Source organism: Gadus macrocephalus, chromosome 3 (assembly GCF_031168955.1).
Source record: "Gadus macrocephalus chromosome 3, ASM3116895v1".
Lineage (NCBI taxonomy): Eukaryota > Metazoa > Chordata > Actinopteri > Gadiformes > Gadidae > Gadus > Gadus macrocephalus.
The window spans coordinates 17845409-17867356 of record NC_082384.1 but is presented as its reverse complement, the minus strand read 5'-3'; the positions used below and the strand labels follow the sequence as shown (position 1 = coordinate 17867356).

Genomic DNA, 21948 nt, shown 5'->3' with positions numbered 1-21948 from the left:
CTACAATCTTTGTTAATTAATTTGAACAATAACCTCAACAAAAGTGCAACGAAACGCACACACACACACACACACACACACACACACACACACACACACACACACACACACACACACACACACACACACACACACACACCAGGACGCACGCACTAACACTCGCAGGCACAGACGCACCCACTCGTCTCCATCAGTCAGAGCGCCTCAGACCCTCTGAATTTCCCGACTCGTTGATTGGAGTCTTCAACCGCGGTGCGTTTTTCCCACTCGTTTATCTTTCCGTTGCGAGCCCTGATCTACTTTTCATTGTTAATGTCACTTGAAATCGGGGATGCGAGAAGATGCAAGCGGAAGCAACATTTTAAAAAGGGGATAATTAGCCGTGATTCTTTTCCCTTTTTTTTTTGCATATCAAGGTGAGTTCTCGATATTTAACTCAATTACACATCAATGATGTGACCTACTTCGATTTGATTGAATTGTGTTTCTCAGCCGTATCAGACATAACCTTTATTCTGTGCCTTTTCAGGTAAATCAGGTAGTTGCAGTTTGGCCCATTATTATACTATATTACTATAGGTAGAATATCCAGTAGGCTAAGCTACCGCCACAAAACCATCAGACCCATGATTAATGTCGTTATTCTTTTGATTGAGCTATAAGTAAAAGTAAAATACTATTTAAAAGACTCAAATGAAGGACTATCTAGGTCTATTTGCTTTTGCATGAAGCTTTTATCCACTTATTTATTCCAGTGTCATAAATTGTGATGTAGGCCTAATCGGTGCCGCTCTAACCTCATCACTATCGTCCATAATCACGAGGGCCTTGTGGCTTTCATCCCCATAATCATCTTCTCCCTAGCTAACTTCCAGAGTTGCATGTGGCTTATTATCGTTTATTATTATTATTACAGTCCATTATGTGGTTTATTGATGTCTTCTAATGCTTTTCCAGAGGAAATGATTGACATCATATTCATTTCCATTTGTTTCCCCAGCGATGTCCTACTTCTGTAATCATCCAACTGCCCCGCCTTCCTAATAATGAATGACTCGGGACGTCTACAGATGGCGATGGAGTCCGTCCCTCCACACAATGTGACACACATTGAAGCTCCTGAATACGCCGTAGAGTCCTGCGACCAATGTTCTTCAGCAGGAACTCCACTTGCCCTGGATGACCACCACCTGGCGGGAGTGGGGGACAGCACCCAGCTGTTCGGGGTGCAAGTGGTCCTCATCCTCGCCTACATCACCATCATAGTGTTCGGAGTGGTGGGCAACGCGCTGGTGATATACGTGGTCTTCAAGTTCAAAACGTTACGGACCGTCACCAACTTCTTCATCGTCAACCTGGCCGTGTCCGACTTGTTCATGAACACCCTGTGCCTCCCTTTCACACTCGTGCACACCCTCTACGGCGAGTGGAAGTTCGGCCGCGTGCTGTGCTTCGTGCTGCCGTGCGCGCAGGCCATGGCTGTGCACGTGTCCACCATCACCTTCAACATCATCGCCCTCGACCGCCACAGGAGCATCGTGTACCACCTGGAGACCAAGATGTCCAAGGACATGTGCGCCCTGGTTATCGTCGCCACGTGGGCCGTCAGCGCCCTGCTCGCCAGCCCGCTCGCCGTCTTCCGGGAGTACGGCACGTTGGACCTCTCGCCCGGCGCGAGCATCGAGGTGTGCGCCGAGCAGTGGCCCGGGAGCAGCATGGACGGAACGATGTACAGCATCTGCATGCTGCTGGTTCAGTACGGGCTCCCCCTGGCGGTCAACTCCTTCGCCTACCTGCGCATCTGGAGCATGTTGAAGAAGCACAGCAGCGGCCCAGGAGGTTGCAGCGACCGCCACAGACGGCGGAGGAAGACAACGAAGATGCTGGTGACCGTGGTGGTGGTGTTCGCCGTGACTTGGTTGCCGTTCCACGCGGTCCAGTTGGCCATTGACATCGACAGCAGTGTTCTGGATCTGAAAGACTTCAAACTGCTTTTCACTGTGTTTCATATCGTGGCCATGTGCTCCACCTGTGTCAACCCGATCCTGTACGGGTGGATGAACAACAGCTACCGCAACGCTTTCCGCAGGGTGTGTAAATGTGACTTTAACTACAGCAGGTCAAGTACTGTCACGAGCAGGCCCATTCGAAGAGAAGTCGCCGTTTGCTCCGATTTCAAAGCTACAAATGTGTGAAGTTACCTGCCTACATTTTCAGTCAGTGGAAAAGGCTAAATATAAGTGTCACAGTAGGCAGAGAGGGCAAAATTGGTGCCAATTCACGTTTGGCCTTGCAACACTGTCTCAGAGTTGTCTCTGTAGCAGGGCAGACCAACTCGCAACGGGATACAATGGGTGGTCTCAGGAAAGTTAAACGCGACTCTGAAACTTTAAGGCCGGGTACCACTGTGTAACCAAAAAGGTTTGGTCCGGCAAGTTTCAGGCCTAATCCCAATTTTATTTTTACACCACTTGCTTTAAACTTGCCCTTTGGAACAGAGTCACGAGTGGGTAGTGCTTGAAATCTTCCCCTGTGAAAAGGTAGCCTGGGAAGCAGGCGAATGTGGTGAGCTGATGTTTAATTTGCTCTACAATTAAAAAGATTACCGCCAGTTTTGAGATAGACCGGCCAATCTCAACCTTGTATCTAATATGAGGCTGAATAAATTAGATGAAGGTGCAAAGGAGCAACAACAACAAAGATGGCTGCTGCTGATGTAGAGCAGTCTGTTGATTCCGCTGTCGAGACGGTATTAAACAAACCGGATGGTATGTTTTCACTTAAACAAGAACAAACGAGTGCACCTAAAGCTTTTGTTAAGAAGAAAGATGTCACTGATGTTTTTTCATCGCTCAGTGCTGCGTTGACCGTTTGGGGTCGATGATTGGTTGTAGGCCTATCCAATTGCGTCCAGAGGCATTTTGGTCTGGCCCGTTGGTCAAAGTGTGAATAAACAGAGAGGTTAGCCGGGCAACACCAGGCTAGTGAAATAGGACAACCCTTTAAGAGCCTGCTACGTCAGCAGTAGACACTAGTGGCGTTTACATAGACATGGGACAAGTTTGTTTCAGGGCATTTTGAATCTCACAATGCCGTCTTCAGAAGGGGTGGTTTCTGTTGCGTGGGCTGTAGGCATCCTTTCGCGGTTCTCAACAGCAAATCATCAAATTGCCTACTATGGAAATAGTGGTATTATCATGCGAATCGTTCATAACTCATGTGTTTCACGCTATCAATCTATCACACATAATAACATCATAAAGTCATAAAATACTAAAGAACACGCATCATTCACCAGGCCACTTGGAGTGTGCGTCGGAGAAACCTTCATTTCACTCTATCCAAACAAGAATTGGGACACCTTACCCTCTTTGGGTGAACATGCAAAACGGGGCGGTACCTTGCGGCCCGGAGCGTGACAGCTCGGTTATGCTAAATCTGCCTTGCGTTTCAACTGCTGACAGTATACTTTGTTATGGTAGGGCGGGGTTTAAGCCAGATGGCGATAGCCGCGGTAGCTACGTAAGCATTGTGGCACCATAGCAGCGTGACACAGTGAAGCCTGCTAAAATCAATGAAAAAGAAGAACACGACACATTAAACAAAGAGCAACAAATGGAGGACGTCCAAGAAGGACGGCAAATTTTTTTTTTTTGGGACATTTTCTTCAATAAACGAAGGTATAGCCTTTGCAGAAATACCTTGCGGGTGCTGTGTTGTTTTTTTTCTGCTGTCCCACGGAAGTGACAATTCAGTCGACCAATCAACGGACGGCGTGTTTAGCTCCACCCTTCGGCATCCTTTGAGACGGTTGGTACCCGACGAAGATATACCGAAAAATAGGAGCGGCTCAGCGTGGCTCAGCACGCATATTTTGGAACCCTGTCCAACTTTTGGCGGTGGAAACGCCAATATAAGCGTACTGTGCCACACCGAAGCGCACCGAACTGTACTGTAGGTGGAAACTAGGCATATATGTACAAAGTGAACAAGAGGCGGATTATTGTACAATACAATACGATGTGTTTATGCAAGTTGTGTGAACCTTATCTACTGAATGGTGTGGTGGTAAGTAATAGTAAGTAAATAATATGAAAAATCCTGTTGCCTAAATTAAAATAAATGTTTTTTTATTAAAGAATCAATATATACATATACTATGTTTACTAAATAGCGTTTTAAAGCTTAAGGATATTCTAAGGTGTTTGACTCCCAGCTGAAAGGTCCTTGGTTCAATCTCCAATGACCACAGCCTAGCCTTTCGGCATCATTGAGCAAGATTCCAATACCTCCTGTAACCAGCCTGACCCAACCACACTCAATACCTATTGCTAACTCTTGTTGCTTAGTGTTGTAAGTCTAATGTTGGCCCCCTGTGTTAATTAGCAATTATGTTCACCTGTGTGCCATGTATTAGTAACCTAGGTTCTGCTCATTTTCTTGGTTCCTTGTTGGTTGTAGATTTGTTTCTGTCTGCGTGTTTTGACAAAGTAAAGGTTCCTTCTGCACCTACCCCAAGTCTGATCGCTGCACTTGGGTTCACTTCCCTGTACAATCTGTGACACCTGCTCCTTAATGACATGTATCTAAATGAAGACTTTTATGTTTGCTTAAGCTTTCTGCCAAATCTTAAATACATTGGACATTCTACAATGCCTTTTTTTTATTTGCCTTTGTTTTCAATTACTTATCTATTTTATTTTATTTCATTTTATTGTATGACGATGTTTCTATGTGAAGCACTCTGACTCTGCCTTGTGTATGAAAATTGATATCTGAATAAAGTTGCCTTGCCTAAATTCACTTGAGAAAAGAAATGTTGCTAAATGAATAAATAGTAAATCTTGAGAACAGTTTGTGACCGGGGCTACCTTGGTGTGCGCATGAGCAGATTTCCAATTATTTTTTCATCTAAATCCAAAGTGAGTCCCATGTAGTTCCAGAAGACTCCAATAAATTAATACAAAGAGTTGTAATTGTTTTATGGAAATAAGTAATATCATTTGTTTTGCTTGCTGCCTTCGTTCCTCCGGGATTCATATAAAGCAGGGGACATTGAAGCCACAGCTGTGTCCCTGGCTTTCTATTCTTCTACAGACAACAGATAATATGTATTGATTAAAAGAATAAGTGGCTTTGCATGTGAAGGTGGTAGGCCTATAATTATATTAGCTGGTTAGCTGTCTATAAAGAATGGTACCCTTGAAATCAAAGGCAGACCATTGAATAGGGCGCATCCTTTAATATATTTGAATAGCCTTCAACCATTCTAATTTAAATTGAATTAAAAGGATAAAGAAACTAAGATATTTATACATATCCCAAATGGTTATTTAAACCGTAAAAACTTTCAAATGCGTTGTCTTGCTCTTTTTGTTTAACTGGCTCTCTGGAATTGAGATCCAGACATAAATGGATTGGTAAAAAAAGCTGTTGCAATGTTGCAATGTCTACACTGGAAGGCTATAATAACTTGTTTAAACAAAAAACTAAAACAATCCACTGTGGAATCTTTTTCTAATAATATTTAAATATATTGGGCTTGCACGCAACTCTTGATTCATGCTTAATGGCTGAACTGAACCTGGAACCTCAAAATTCCAACGGTATGACTGTCTCGATTGCCAGCAACAGCAATAGAGCGCAACAGTGACGGCCCCTTTTTGAAAAGCTCTGGTTCCGAAAGTAATGCCGCGTTTGCACTGCAGGGTGCGGAACGGATCGGATCGCAAAGGTGCGGTAGGGAGGGGGCGGTATAGCCCAGCTCAGTTCCGAGGTCGCGTTTCCACTGCCGACAGTACCCTTTGTGGTAGGCCGGATGTCGATCGCCGCGGCAGCTACGTAAACATCGTAAAAAAAGTCTTCCTCCCCAAGAATGCAGACGAACGTCTCCACCTCCTTGTTCGCCCAAGCAAGCGTTTTACGCAACAAGTTAATTGTAAAGAATAATACCTCGAGGCTACTGTTCGTTTGTTTTTATCCCCGCGTCACCCGGAAGTGACGATTCTGTCGACCAATCAACGGAGGGGGGGTGTAGCTAGAATTTCACGGGACCCTTTCAGGCGTCTCGTCTCGTTTGCGGCACCCCAACGGAGGAGTCCCGAGAACGGGGCCGGAACGGGTACGGCAAAGTCCGGGTCACGCCCACTTTTGGCGGTGGAAACGCGACCCGACCCGCACCTTTGCGATCCGATCCGTTCCGCACCCTGCAGTGGAAACGCGCCATAAATGTCCCATTCATGGTTTGTTCGAGTTGCCTCATACACCACCCGCACAAGTTGCAAAAAGTGGGAAATCTCCCAGCTTTTTTGCGCATTTCACCGAGGCACGCCCCCTTTTGGTCCGTCCCACTCGGGATTCTGAGAGTCAACAGAGTTCAGTGAGGTTGACCGTACGACTTGACAAACAAAAATGACTGTGCCCGTAAAGAGATGTATTTCTTTGTATTTCTACCATGCTGGTCATTTTAATGTTGTTTTTTTTATGAACAAATTGCTGTGTGTTAAATACAATGTAAAGTGGTGTTCGTTTTCGAGCTGGTATGATAAAGAGGCTAATGTAGCTAACAATTACAATGACTACCCACTGACTAACAAAGACAAACGGGAAAGCTATGAGTGCTAAAAGCCAGGAAATTCAGTCACAAGAGCAACTTGTGTTGGTGGTGTACGAGGCATCTCGAAAACACCATTAGAATGCTAAAAGCTGTTACCAGCTTACAGTTGCGCTGTGAATGCCTCTGTCGACCCTGTTGGTCGGTCGGTCGCTGCACTATAGCAAATTCACACTTTATTCTGTATCATTCTGTATAATTGTTTTAGTACAGTCTGTCTCAATGGGTGTGTGTGTGCCAGTGCGCCCCAAGTGTGTGCGTGTGGGCCATGAAATATTCACATTTATTATTATTTTTTTGAAGTTTAAGTTATTCTGCGCGATCAGTAAGGGGGGCTCACACAAATAGAAGCATAGGGGCCAATGACCAACATAATCCGCCACTGCGTTCACGATTGATACAACAGGCACTGAAAAAAAGGCTCTAGCACCCTCTGTTGGCCGACACCAAAATACCGTTACAAGCAGGACATATGGGAACGAAGTGGCAATGCTAGAAGTGGATTCGAATCATTAATTTTTTATCATGTAAAAGGTTGCATTGCATTGTCCAGATTAAACAATTACTGTGAAATTGGATTTAATCGAGTTCCATTGATGGTTCAATGTTATTAACACATTCATTTAAAAGCATTTAATGTGGTTCGATTGTTCATGTACAAGAATCTGACTTTTTGAAAGAATGTTTAATTTTAACTGGGCGTATTATGTATCTTAGAACCCATCTGAGCAGTGGATAGGTGACATTTGCTAAAAAGGACTCATTGGGAGAAGCAAGAGACGTGAGAGACGACCCGAAGCCTGTTGTGGAGAGGAAATACTGTAATGACTTCATAAAAAGCAATCTTAATCTTGATCCTAACTCCTTAAGAATCTTCCATTTAAAATGTGTTGCCTTACTGTTGGGCTTAGAGACATTTAGAAGTCAAAAGGAACGTTGTGTTCCAAACCCTAGCCCTTGATCTACTTTCTACTCATGAACAGACAAGGCAAAAAGGGGGACCTCAAATGACACAACAAAGTAGTAGGGTCAGCATCTTCATCTTCAGCATCTTTCTACATGCATATTGTCATGATGGGTTTTATATGATTTATAGATAAAACAGGGACTCCAGTGTAACTTCAGTGTTTAACTCAATTCTTTATTATCAATATTCTTATTATTAATTCAGTTCAAAATAGTACAGCAGTACAAGTGTATTTGCAGTTATTGTTGAGCTAATCACTCAATCGTCTCTTTCTTAAATAAGGTAATATGTTTGTTCATTTTGATGACATTGTAGTACTTAATGTCGATAAAGTGTAGCAATGTTAAAATGTGCTTTTACAATAATTATTTTTAAAAAGCGTTGATGTCAATCGATGTCTATCGTGGAGCCATCCACTCCATAGTCCCTTTCTGATCTGAAGACACTATGTGTCTTGACAATATGTTAGGAGGAAAGAGGAACATGCCATCAGGTTTTATTGCATGTGAGGAACAGATCAAATTGGTTTTCAATTCTGCTCAAATCTCTTTGACAAAATGTCAGTGTAGCCACTCAATGTAAAAGCTTATAAGTGGCAGAACGTAACAATGTAGATTAACTCTACATATGACGCAATGGTAGACGTTTGTGAGTGTGTTTATGTATGTGTGTGGGTGGGTGTAGTTATATAGACGTCCCTATACAACATGTTCATGAACGCGGACGCCTATGCGGAGGTAAAAGTCGTTACGAGGTCGTGACCCTCTGGGGGTCTCGTCCGTGCGCGTGCGTGAGCCTCACAGTACAGCTGGCCCTCCACAAAGAAGTAGCCCTGCTGCTTCAGGTTGACGTCACAGTCCGCACACACGAAGCAGCCGGGGTGGCGATACTTATCCCTGGCTTTTACAACGGTGCCCCTGGAGCAGAGAAAACACACGGAGAAAAGGTGCAAGAACAAGACGAGGATGTTAAACAATGTCAAGTACATCCAGAAGGTGGCGCCAAAACCAATTAAGGATAATTAGTTAATTGGTTGCAGAGAAAAATGCTTATTTGGATACCAGCCAATGCGATATATATGTTTAAAATAAAAACATGTTCTTCCTTTTATATACTTATAGCATTAGCTGTGCAATCTTTTTTCACGACTCACCATCGCAGTGCTAAATATAAATTAAAATAAACTCACACAATGCCGTTTCCACACTTATCACAGAGAGGCAGCTTTTGTAGGTTGCCCGTGGGCGCGTTGGGCTTGGTCATGGGGGCTCTCACGCTCTTGGTCACAATGGGACGAGTACCTGCCGGACGAATTAGCCCACGTTGTACACACGTTACACATGTGTGGCTGACATTTTTAGGACATACATAATTGTCGTATCGAATAAGTAAAGAATCCATTATTTCAAATTTCAAGGATGTACACTAATTGAACGTGGTTAAATATGGTAATGAAAATATGAAATGTGTAGAAAAAGAACAAGGTCGTCTGTCATCTGCTGAGCTCTTGCTGAAATCGACCATAACCTCACAAACCATCCATGACTGAAATTAATGCGCGTTAAAGTGATGGGATGATGATAAGATCGGGGCGTCAGTACCATCGCTGTCTACGAACTCCTGCAGGGCTTTGAAGGAGCCCGACTGCCGGGGCTCCTGGCTCTCCTCATGGTCCTGCTGCAGCATGCGGTACACATCAGACTCCTCGATGGAGGCCAGGGTCCTAGGGCTGGACCCCCCCCCCCCCACACACACACACACACACACACACACACACACACACACACACACACGCACGCACGTCACGCACGCACGCCACGCACGCACGCACGCACACACGCACACACACACATGCATACATTTACAGCCGCACAGACACACAGACACGCACGCACAGGCAAACACACACGCATGCATCCACGCAAACACACACACACACACACACATACACACACACACGCATTCACGCACACACACGCACGCACGCAATCACACATGCATGCACTCAAAAACAAACACACATACACACACACACACACACACACACACACACACACACACACACACACACACACACACACACACACACACACAGAGGTCACTGTATAGTGTGGCCATATGTCTAATGCCTGCTATGACTAGAAAGGTCAGGGCCATGCTGACTACAGTCACATAGCGCCACTGTCACAGTGATATAAACCAGATGGAGCGGCTTAATTACTTTATTGGTGTGTAGGAAACCACCCAAGACAAAACAAGTGTTTAAAATAATGATGAATTAATCAAAAGCATAAATCCCAATGTAATATAATATAATTAATAAAATACAGTGCATATTGAAGTACAATTTTTATACATTTGACCTATTTAACATTGCCGTCAGAGCTTGCATCATAAAGAGATGCTCACGCAAACAGTACGATGAAGGGTGACCATTTTGAATAATGCAACATGTGGTGCCGTGACCCATTCACAATCCTCCAATCACAGAGCTCAGTGCGTACGACTGGCTGTGATTGGTACGTGATTCACCAGCAGTAGGGGTCACCTGTCGGGCTTGTCGTGGACCAGGCCTTTGATCTGACCCTGCATTGCGTCCTGGATGTTCCCAGAGGAGTAGAGGCCTATGGGGGTGTTGTACGCCGAGCTGACCACCTTAGATAACACGAGGCCTCTGTTATTATCGAAGATCATCGAGGCGTTAAAGGTGACATATGATACCACCAGGTGTGAGTGGGGTTAGCCGTTACAAGCTGTTTTGAAAATCGGCCTGTTCTGACATCACAAATGGGCGTGTCCACCTGGATGGATGACGGATGGATGAGCAGCTTTGGCTACAGTTCACTGGTAGGCTGGTAGACTGATTCATCCGGCACAAATCTTTTTCTTTCAAAACGGCTTTAAAAGGCTAATCAAACTAACACCTGGTGGTATGACGTGTCACCTTTAAAGAAGAACATCCGACAAGTCAAACCAAGACAGCTAAAAAGTGAAGAACAAAGTCGGGGTGTTCATACATCTAAGGGGAATACAAGGGTCTCACCTGACGGTTGTCGTCGATGTTTGCAGCTGCAATGAATGGCTGAGCCTTCCGGTTATGTCCCGCCCCGATAGGTTTGTACTCCTGAACAGAAAGAAACAGAGGAAAATCACTATTGTCTTCCTCTCTCCTCCGCTTTGGAGGTACTGCACCAACACATGGACGTACCCGCAAGCAGGAAGGCACGCACGCACACACGCGCACACACACACACACACACACACACACACACACACACACACACACACACACACACACACACACACACACACACACACACACACACACACACACACACACACACACACACACACACCTGATGTTCTGCTTCCAAGTTGACTTTGAAACGGTTGGCTTGACCATCTTCTTTAACTTGAGGGGACCACAGCCTGGGCTCAGTCCTGATTGGACAAGATGGGCAGTTCAGACGGTCGCATCAGCAATGGAGTAATGGGCCGTTAGAACCAGTCTGATGATATGTGTTGCGTTGGGCAGTGGACGGCTGCTGTGCGCTCGAATGCTGTCGCTGTTATTTAATAGGGAAATGACCTGTTGCAATTTATGGATCTCTCAAAGGGCAATTGAGAGATCTTAATGCATGTTGGTCAGTGTGTAAATATATCAATTGTGCTTTCAAATGTGTGTATGACTGTGTGTATAGGGGCATGTGAGCCTGAAATAATTTAGATAGATAGATAGATAGATAGATGTGTGACTAATATTTCACTCACAAGTACAGCAAATTGTACGTGTAAATTAGAGCGTAGTGTATTGCGGATTGCCAGTCTGTGTGCGCGCGCGCGCGCGTGTGTGTGTGTGTGTGTGTGTGTGTGTGTGTGTGTGTGTGTGTGTGTGTGTGTGTGTGTGTGTGTGTGTGTGTGTGTGTGTGGGTGTGTGTGGGTGTGTGTATGTGTGTGTGAATGAGTGAGTGAGTGAGCAAGCGAGTGAGTGAGTGAGTGAGTGAGTGTGTGTGCCTGACCTTTCCACGGTGAGGCACAGCTGGGTGGAGGCCTCTTTGATCTTGTTCTGGGCCTCACAGTGCAGCATGTCAGAGGCCGGGACCCCCTCAATGGCCAAGATCAGGTCCCCAGCACACAGGCTGGCGAGGGCTGCCTTGCTGCCCGGGGTTATCTACAGACACAGGGAACACCAAGGTCCTCAAAAGAGAAGAAAAATCTGTGTGTTGCTTGCAAAATATTTGACTTCTGTCTTATGTTCAAAGTCGCCACGATATCCATCCTGACTTTACAAGGCCATTACATCACTACTTCTGAATTCCATCGCAACTTTATGATGTCCTGGTATCATAAATACAATCGTCTCCTACACCCCCCTGTCCCGGTCTCTGCAGCATGACATAAGCCCAGAAGGTTCAGTGTGAATGACATGCAGCTAATGAAACTGTTCACTTCATGTACAGTCTGTTCTCAATCAAGAGCACCTCGTATGCTAGGTCTTTTCTTCCCTCCCCCCCAAATCCACATCTTTATTGCGCCCTTCATATCCATGAGGTCAAGGCATCTAGAGCCAAGAGCTTCCCCTTACTTCTCCTGTCTTGGATCCATGTCCTTCCCTCAGCCAACTCCATAAAGAAAGTCCTGTCAAACCCTGGCCCTTCAGGAACTCAGTGTTCTACAGTAAACAGGTTCTCTAAGACTTTGCTTTTAGTATCTCTCATATTATCATTTTTCCAAACAAAACTACACCAAAGCAAAGCCTTCATTTAGCCTTCATTTCATTAAAAGGCTTATTATCAGTGTGTTGGTGTGTTAACCTATCACAGGCAGTTCATCTTGGCCTAACAACACGCGGGTTCCCATTACGGAAAAAAACACCGTCCTGTTCGGTATGCGTGCGTCGTGTAAACGGTCCGCTCATCGCCGTGGAGACAGAGTAAACACACGCGTCTTCCCACCGAAGTGATGTCGCCCAGATGGAACACGGTTGCCTTCGAGCCGCAGCAGTGATGGGAGGAGTATAGGAAGCGCGCTGGAGATAACTATCTGATATCCCGGGAGGAAACTTTTCCTTTTCGCTCTACTTCAGACCCCCCCGAGCAGCCGTCCAAAGGATATCTTTATAGACGGACATGGCCCGTGGACGGCCCTACTGGGTTACAGCACCAAAGGAAACATGAACTTTAAAGATGCATTGTATGCCCCCCCCCCCCCCCCCCCCCCAGGGGAGGATTCATTGACACTAGTGTTAGGTCATCAGCCTAGATATAACTGATGTAATACCCGGGGGAGGATACCCGGCTAGCAGTAAATAGGACCCCCCCCCCCCATCCAAGGGTCAGAGCCAGGCTTGTGCTTCCCGTTTCTTTGATATTCATTCAGGGGCTTCATTCATTGGCCTCGGGCCTGGATAACATAACACACACTTTCCATCTTCTGGATCTTTATGATGTCTCGCTGTCGACACGTGTTGATGGATTATAGGGAAGCATTCAGACATGCATAAGGCGCTCGGGAGAAAGAGCGAGTGAGGAAGAAACAACGCACTTCTGGAAATGGATATGCAAGAAAGGAAAGAAGTAAAAAAAGAAAAAAGGAAGAAGGACCTCCACTGACATCATCCGACTTTAAACAACCAGCAGAGTTATACAAGCATGTCGACGGACTCTCCTCTTATCAACAAAAGCACATTCAATTATTTGACTCAAAGCGTCTCCTCTCCTTCTAACCACCACATTATAATCATTGCCGGTCTTTCATCTGCCTCGACCAATAGGAAGCAGTGCCCAGGCCCAAGGAGGACGGTCTTTCGGACCAAAAATGGCAGTGTAAACAAGAGTCCCAGGGTGCAGTCGTGCCTATGTAAGGGAGGTCTTACTCCGGCAGCCCTCCAGGGAACCTCTCCAGCAGCTTGATTCCATCTATTTACAAGCCAGACAACCATGTCAGACAGTCCTCAGCTCTCCAGACAAAATCGGACTCCGAAAATACCTGATCAACTGCGCTCATGAATGCACTTTTCAACCTCTGCCTCTGTTTTTTCAAGCTTTTATGACTTTACGGACAGGTAAGTGTGTTGAAAACAGAGGGAATGAAGAACCTTTGTAGAACCTCAGGTCGGAATCAAACCCGGGTCACTACAAAGGCGTACTGCCTAGTTGGTTAGTGCAGTGGAGGACTGAGCTCCTCCTCCTCCTACTCACTCCATCCCAGGCGTCTCTCATCATGGTTCTCATATAGGCCTGCACAACAGGTGGGGGGTTAATGCACTGAGCCTGCGGTCTGGAGCTATAACACTCATAGCCAGTGCTACAGGGTGCCAGTCCTAAAATAGACTTGCCGTAATCATCGCAACACAGCATGGATACTGGCAATCCTTCATCTGATCAACGTGGGCGTGATTATTTGACTTAAAAAAAACAACTGTACTTTTGCGTGGCGCTACCTCTCTCTAGGTACCTGTTTATGTATTTGTCTGTCTCTGTCTCTGTCTCTCTCTCTCTCTCTCTCAAAATAAATACATAAATAAATAAAACAATACAATGTTTTAGAACATTTCAGTGATTTGGAAAATGTGTAATCCATTCTTGATGGATTACTGTAATCTTTTAGTTATTTTCTGAACATAATTTTGGAACCATGAGGTACGATTGTACATTGCTTGTGTATTCCTGTTCGAGGATACATGCATTACATACCAGCTTCAATGTGATCCTGGCTTTGTTGTGAACTTATCAGTGTTGACTCAGCTGTCAAAATGAAATGTTTCGAATATTCTGCCTGGTAAGATTTTTGTCAGGACAAATTAAAAGGGGTAACAGAAGATACAAGGTAAACGTCTGGAAGCCTTGTCTCCTATATTTGTATCACTCTTTTACAGCAACACAGGTGCAAGCCAGAAACATTTCCCAGTTACAGCCGTGGTCTGTCCAGAATGCAGGGAAGGGATGGCTGGCTGATTACAGAAACCATGTATTGTTATGATTGGCTTCCCAATTTTACAGATCACCATTTTAGGAATTAAAAGCCTTGTGGCAGATATTTGTATACGCTAAGAGTGGTTCACGAAAAAAGGAAAAGAAAAACCATAAAAAAAAATAAAAAGGCAAATTTTCACTTTGGGAAGAACTTTCCCACAGCAAAACAGAGTAGTTGAATGCACATTTAACGATCACCAGGGAATAATAAGGAAGGACGAAGAGGGAGATAAAGATATTCTGAAATAGAAAAAACTGTCATGCAATCCACATTTTATGGACAGTTGTGAGAAGGCTATTTCTGTATCCACACATCATACATCCACACACTTGTATGCTCTTAAATGCACTCGCACAAATGCACGCACACACCCACACACACACACACGCACACACACACACACACGCACACACACACACACACACACACACACACACACACACACACACACACACACACACACACACACACACACACACACACACAATGTATTCAAATACAGGCTTGCACACCCACAAACAGGCACAAATTTACAGACACACAGACACACAAACACAAACACACACACACTCACCCGGGAAACAGTCAGGGGCTGGTTGAAGTCTTTCCCGCCAGTCAGCCTGAACCCCCAGGGGGCCGGTCCGATCAGAACCAGGTTGAGTGGCATGTCCGTCTCTCTGTCTCTCCCTGGCACCAGGGACCTGTGGAGGTGCGTGTGTGTTGGCGGCCCGGCACCCTGTGGCGACCACAGTGAAAAGGCAAGGTTATGACCACACTGTGGAGATTCTGAACCAGCCGAGCGGTCCAAAGGAGGGGAGAAGGGAGGGGGGGCGGAGAGTTTTTTAACCCCACCCTAATTGTAAGGTCATTGGGCTGATTTAGCAAACACACTCATGTGCAGAGCTTTCCCTCCCTCCCCCTCAATGCTTCTCCAGAGCCTCGTTTTCAGCCTCGATGACATTTAAGCATTCTGATATATTGGTTTGGTTGAACATTTATCGTTCCATGCTTTCATTAGCTTAACTGAAATTGATTTTTCTTTTTTTTCTTTTATTCTTTATTTCAAGGATAGCTCCTTGAGATGTACAATCTCATTTTCGAGGAGGACCTTACAAATAATGACAGTTTGATATTCGTAAATTGCATCTTCAAGCACATTTAGGTCGCATCTTTGTTGAGGTAGTGTAACGTAAAGCAAGCAAGCCCCTACCTTCTCCTCCTTCTCCCCTAAGCCTAGCGGGGAGCTCCGGCCCTGGGACAAGTCTTCAGGGCAGTGTGGGCTCCCCTGGCTATGCTGGAAGGATCTCACCGCTCCTGTCCTTATTTGGTGTGGAGGTGCAGCGCCGCACGAGGGCTCTGGACCGTCTGTACGGCGCATTCCTCCTGCTCCCATTGATCTGGATGGAGCCCAGGTTCCTCCTCGCTTTACCGCCTATCTCATTATCATGCTCCCTTTGTCTCTATATCATTCTCTCTCTCTCTCTCTCTTTGTCTCTGTAAGATCACAACAGGAACTAGTGTCATGCTTCAATTCATTCATACTTAAACAGCTGTTGTGGACACTAAAAGGGGTGTCTGCGTTTTGTCTGTGACTTAGTTAAAAAAAAGTTATTTCCTCTACCTCCGATCTTTTGATGTATCATCGTGGTGATTTACACAACGGCTTAGTTAGACACAGTCGTGGATAGAGGCAAACGAAACAAGTTTGAGTTCACTGTCACAGTGCTTTCAAGTCTGTCTGCGTTAAGGCAGTCGGTTAAAACCACATCATCAATATAATCACGTATAGGCCTATCATCCTATAACACATCTTCATTCCCACCATAGTCTAAGTCCAGTAACATAAGCCTGATGAGAGAAAAGAGGGTAAAATAAATAATCAGCTTATGTTTTATTAGCAACAAAGCCCTATAAAACAATTCAACCAAAAGATTGTAGAAATTTTTCAGTCCAAGAATGCATTAAAACCCGTCATTTTTTAAATGAAATCATAGATTGAGCCCATAATAGAAGCTCATTACGAATTTCAAGTGTCGGTATGTTATCAGTCCACACCCGTTTTAAATGCATTCTACAAGCTATATAAAGAACAGGATAAGTTCGTCACAATGATGTGCCTTATGTGCATACTCTCAAACAACTACCAACTTGTAAGTATGGATCATGTTTTCATGAAGCCAAGACACAAAACATGGCGTTTTTTGCATTTAGGAGGTTACATATGTATGTAATGTAGCGGACCCCATTTGTGTGTATGCTCAATAAAGACCAAATCCAACATTAACATGGCAAGAAATAAGTGAATAGAAATGACTAAATGTAGTGACGGTAGCACCACGGATAAAGACAAGGACATGTGACGGAAGAATGAGAGGAAACCAAATATAATTGTGGGTGAGAAAAACGATGACTTTATAAAGCAGTGGTATGTTGGCCATTTCACAGCTCTCATACAAATAGGCTTACAAAAAAAACACACGCACAACAGACACGCACACACACACACACACACACACACACACACACACACACACACACACACACACACACACACACACACACACACACACACACACACACACACACACACACACACACACACACACACACAGTGATCTCACACCAAGATGAGCGTACAGGACGGAGCGATGTGAAGAAAACAATAATATGATTGAAAACAACAAAAATAAGGTGCTTAAACAATGGTTTGTTTTGTCAGTGTCCAATCCTATGTGAATAATAACCTTTAAAACAACAAAGCATATTAACTGGGCGCCAGAGGTCAGCATGCCCTGCAGCGTGCCACCGTATGTTAAACATAAAACACGACGTAGCTGTCACACCCTAAGCCCTCAACGTTGGCTACAGTCAGCTCAGTTTCTGTCGCAATCTAATGAATGATACCGCTAACGTATTATTGGATGAAATGCTAATTCAACCTGCATCCGACAAAAATAAATATAGAATAAAAATCATAGATCTGGTTGTGACATGAAATACATCATAGGTCCATAGCAACTCCGTCGGTTTACTTCCGCGTGTATGCATCTACCTAGAAAAAGATGCTCAGCTTACCGCTGTCAAAATATATTAAAAGCACACTTTACCTTAAGTCAATTGGATGAGAATCGAAGAACACACGGTTGGTACAAAGTGAACCCTTTTCTGGATGGACAAAATATCTACCACGTAGTTGTATCAGCAATTGTTCTGTTATAAATACATAAAAATTCCGTTATCTTTTTGCATAAAATTCCCAAAACATGATTCCTATACCCCCCCCCATGAACTCCAAATGATATTTGCCAGTGTAGAGTTAATACACTGTGTGTGAAATATTAATAAAGGCTTAGGTCAATTCACCGAAGGGCATGAATCATAACATGAAGAGGAACAAAACGGCATAGAAAAAAGTATAAATGAAAAGCATGAAGGGAACCAGGCACACTGGTAGAAAACATCCACACATTTATATTCACTGCAGTCCTCATGTGGCTACAGTCAATACAAAGGGCTGATTCCAACATGTTATTTAACATTACTTTTGATTCATAATGGGTGGCAAGTTAACCACATCCATCCTTCAACCTGACCACGCGACACGTTTAATGGCTGCAATGGGCATAATACAAAACAGACAGCACACATTAAAGGTTTCGGTGTACAAATAACGTACACAGAAAGCATCGTAATACTCGCCTCACTGATTCAAACTCTGTGACTGGATGGGACGGCGCCATCGTGAGGTTGTTTTTGGGATTAAAAACACTGAATGATGGAAATGTTGGTGTAGCAAAAATAAGAGGCCAAATGTGAACATACGTTGGCGGTTCACCGGAAGCTACAATACTTGCTGCGGAGTGAACCACCATAAATATAGTCAAACGAATACAGTGGACAAAAGGCACCCTGGGCGCAGCACTAATGATATCACTCTCCTGGACTGTCCTTTTGTCATTCTGTATCGCTGTCTCAGGGTCAAACGTGTGAAGGGTCACGGGTGGGTACACGAAGCTGGGGCACACCGCCATACTCAAAATCAAAAACAGAACTAAATCGTTTGTCTCTCAGGCTGACGTTGGCGAGTTACAGCTGAAAGCTCAGTGTCTGTGTCCCCGCTGGATGGATCAAGGCCCCTCCTCGAGATGTGGTTCGCTGTGGGAATCGTGCTCGGCGTCTTGAGTGGTTTGACGGTAAAAGGGGAAGAGGGCAAGGCTGTTGGCCGTCCGGTGGGGTAATTATAGCCGCTTCACGTAGTTCCCTGGGAAGGTTCCAAACTGCTTGCTCCGACGAGAAGTCCCTTTAGAAAAAAAACAAAACAAGCAGCAAAATTTGAGTAAAATAAGAAATAAGAGCTGGAGAACTACCAGGTACTGCCAGGAATATAACACTGCTGCTGAGACCCAGCAAGTCCCGCAAAGTACAATGCAATGCAAGGTTGGTTTTATTTCTAACATTATTCTATCAACACAGACATTTACATCGACTGTCTGGCGTTATAGTTGATTTGCCTCGGGTGTACTGTGGAGTGGGTAAGACTTTTTTATTAGCAGGCTAGTATTGCCCGTTGCCGTGCGCTGGCCTAGCACGAGCAAACACGTTGAACACCAAGGCTAACTTGGGAATCAGGCCCTATGTCCAAAATTCACGAAATACCCCATTAAGGATAGTTTAAAAGTTAAACTACAGAACCCCCTGGTGGCAAATAAACTAATGTTTGCTATTTATTGAAAGCTTGTACCCAAAGTCCAACATATTCTTTCCTTTAACTTACACAAGATGAAAAAAAACACATGGTAATCCCCTAAATCAGTCCTTATGCGTCTTTTTGAAAGATCTGCAACCTCAAAGTGTGCGACCATAGTCATACAAGCCAGTGTTGTTTTTGGCAGGCATTTTAGATTTAGTTTTAGTCTTAGTCTTTTTGACGAAATGCTTCTTAGTTTTAGTCCCATTTTAGTCATTTCTATCTTTGAAAGTTTTAGTCTAGTTTTAGTCTGACGAAAACTCAAAAGGTTTTAGTCTAGTTTTAGTCCGACGAAAACTCGTCGGACTGTCGCACTCGTCGCACACGGCACACTCGTGTGTGCCGTGTGCGTGCAGGCGCAGCTGCGCGCGAGCGAGGCTTTTAGTGTGTGATGGGGGCGTGACTGTTAGGACAAGCAGCTGGCTCCATTTCTCCATTTCTTTTCCGCATATTATAGTTGGCGGGAAAAAAGCATGTTTTGAAACTTTTGTTCGTCCACTCACTAACAATTTAGTCTCGTCTAGTTCTCGTCTGACGAAAATGTCTACATTTTTCGTCACATTTTAGTCTTTATATGGCTTTGGTGACGTTCGTCTTAGTCTCATTTTCGTCATGGAAAAAAGGGGTCTGACGACGTCATTTTCGTTTTCGTCTTGCCTGACGAAAACAACACTGATACAAGCACGGTCTCTCTAAACAGAAGAAGGTAGAGGGGAGCTGGGAATTTCTTACCAACAAACCAGCCATCGTCACACTTCTCCATCACGTCCACGATGTCTCCTTCTCTGAGCTCCAGTTCGTCTTCGTTGCGAGGCAAGTAATTGTACAGGGCACGGAACCTGCAGTCACAGACGGAGGGTGGTTGGATTTACTAATCATGCATTCAGGAGGCGCTGTAATCCAAAGCGATTTACAGTGAATCCAGATACATTTCAGTAATGAGCTTGATTTAGGCATCTTGTTCAAGAATGCCTACGGGCATTGGGATTTGAACCTGGAACTTCTTGGCAGGGAACCAAACACCCTACTCACTACACTATCCCTGGTTATGATCTTGTAAGAAGCTGATGGTCAGTATGTGATATTACATAACATGACACTGTGAAAATGCATTTTAATGTTATAGGGTTAGAGGAGATTTGAGTCTTTAATACGGCCCTAAGGAAACAGATGTTCACTTACGGATCTCCTCCGCCTTGGAGTGCATCTTGAAGGAATCGCTAAAGGAGACAAAGAGAAGTACAGAGAGAGAAAAGTGAGAGAGAGAGTGAGAGAGAGAGAGAAAAAAAACATCTTCATAAGTAAAAATAAAGCCAGTTAATGCAGACAAAGTCAGACACATTTTCCAGAAATGGACATTGAAAGAACGACCACAACAGCATCCAACCAAGCAACAAACCAAAACAACCAAGCCTCGAAACCAATTACTCAGCAGGACGACTTCTCATTCCCCTAAAACACGGCCATCCCAACTACCATGCGCCATCCACGGACTACACCAACCCCTCAATGGATGTAAGAGGCGTTCAAGGTCATTGCGGTCACTGCACGTCAAGTAGGATTATACAGCACGGCCGGGCTTAGGACAGGACGACCTCCCCTACCCTTCGACCTCTTTCCATGGACAGGGGAGAGCTCCTGGCCGGGACGGGGCTACGAGGAGGTTTACCCTCCAGCACCGTCTCGTGGTGCTTATAGGCCGGCTGAAAGAACCAGAGATGCGACACACTCTTCAGGCACTTTGGACGGAGGGCCCAAAACATCCAGACACAAAGCACAAACGCCAAAAAAGCACACGTCATGCCGCGGAAAAAAATAAGACAATCTGTTCACAGAAGGGAGGCGTTAAAGGCGGTCATCACACTCCAATCACATACACGCTTCAGGCGGCCATGTTCCTTCCTCCCGGGCACTTAGTGCTCGTCGACAACCTCCAACACCAGTCACATTCACTAATGTTACCGGGCACACCACGTCAACACTCAACACTGTGTGTTACCTCAACGCTTAGAGACGCTTATAAACACTAGGCTTTCCAGGCCGGCGGTGTTATCAAACACTACCAGCGTTATCAACCGCTCATCCAAGCTCCAACAAGCCGCTTTACTGTACCTTGAGCTTGGCACACCTAGGCACTTGTCGGGGTGGGGTTGATGGAGTAGGAGGAGGATGAGGAGGAAGAGGAGGAGGAGATGGAGCGGGAGGTGGAGGTGAAGATGGAGGAGAAGGAGAGCAGGGTAGAGGAGGGGGAGGTGATGGCTGCATGTGTGAGGATTCCAAGGGCGGAGGAAGGGAGGAGCTCGGAGGAAGGGAGCCGGGGCAGATGGACTGCTTCGGTGGGTCCAGGTGTCGAGGTGGCGGTGGACTGAGAGCAGACGGGCGGAGGTGGGGATCGGGTGACGTGGTACAGGGGCGATCGGTTGGTTGAGGAGGAGAGCAAGAGGGAGCAGTGGTGAGGGCATTGATGGCGTCCCTATCGTCGCCATCAAGGAGGCAGGAGGAAACGGAGGCCGAGGACGGGGTAGGGGCGGAGAGAGGAGCTGCCGGTGGTGGCGTTAGCGCGGGCGACGAACAGAGGTGGAGGGGAGCGAGGGGTTTTAAAGTGGTCGGGCAGGCGGCAGCCTATAGGGAAGCAATGACACACAT

At 45.3% G+C, this 21948-nt stretch overlaps 3 protein-coding genes across 6 annotated transcripts in view; 1 reads left to right on the top strand and 2 right to left on the bottom strand.

Annotated features, from left to right (window-relative positions):
• The first annotated feature begins 1005 nt into the window (after window positions 1–1005).
• Window positions 1006–3327, top strand: npy2r (neuropeptide Y receptor Y2). The gene has a single exon (XM_060047716.1). The coding sequence runs from the start codon at window positions 1047–1049 to the stop codon at window positions 2193–2195; it is 1149 nt and encodes a 382-aa protein (XP_059903699.1). The 5' UTR covers window positions 1006–1046; the 3' UTR covers window positions 2196–3327.
• A 4402-nt stretch (window positions 3328–7729) lies between these two features.
• On the bottom strand, window positions 7730–15922 carry pdlim3b (PDZ and LIM domain 3b). Of its 2 annotated transcripts, none has more exons than XM_060047714.1 (9): window positions 15766–15922; window positions 15124–15291; window positions 11600–11751; window positions 10937–11021; window positions 10624–10704; window positions 10129–10235; window positions 9182–9309; window positions 8770–8881; window positions 7730–8497 (listed from the first exon to the last, which is right to left on the bottom strand). In XM_060047714.1, the coding sequence occupies exons 2-9, from the start codon at window positions 15220–15222 to the stop codon at window positions 8308–8310; spliced, it is 954 nt and encodes a 317-aa protein (XP_059903697.1). In that variant the 5' UTR covers window positions 15223–15291; window positions 15766–15922; the 3' UTR covers window positions 7730–8307. The 2 variants fall into 2 exon arrangements, with proteins under 2 accessions (XP_059903697.1, XP_059903698.1); XM_060047715.1 differs by having other exon boundaries at window positions 15130–15291; window positions 15766–15921.
• A 500-nt stretch (window positions 15923–16422) lies between these two features.
• Window positions 16423–21948, bottom strand: part of sorbs2a (sorbin and SH3 domain containing 2a) — a 49805-nt gene continuing 44279 nt past the window's right edge. For 2 of the 3 annotated variants that reach the window (XM_060047711.1, XM_060047712.1), the window contains 5 exons: window positions 21415–21924; window positions 20907–21005; window positions 20485–20522; window positions 20035–20141; window positions 16423–18855 (listed from right to left, as the gene is read on the bottom strand). In XM_060047711.1, coding sequence (XP_059903694.1) covers window positions 18794–18855; window positions 20035–20141; window positions 20485–20522; window positions 20907–21005; window positions 21415–21924 — 816 coding nt within the window. In that variant the 3' untranslated portion in view covers window positions 16423–18793. The remainder of the gene's footprint in view (window positions 18856–20034; window positions 20142–20484; window positions 20523–20906; window positions 21006–21414; window positions 21925–21948) is intronic. The other variant, XM_060047713.1, reaches the window with a different exon arrangement.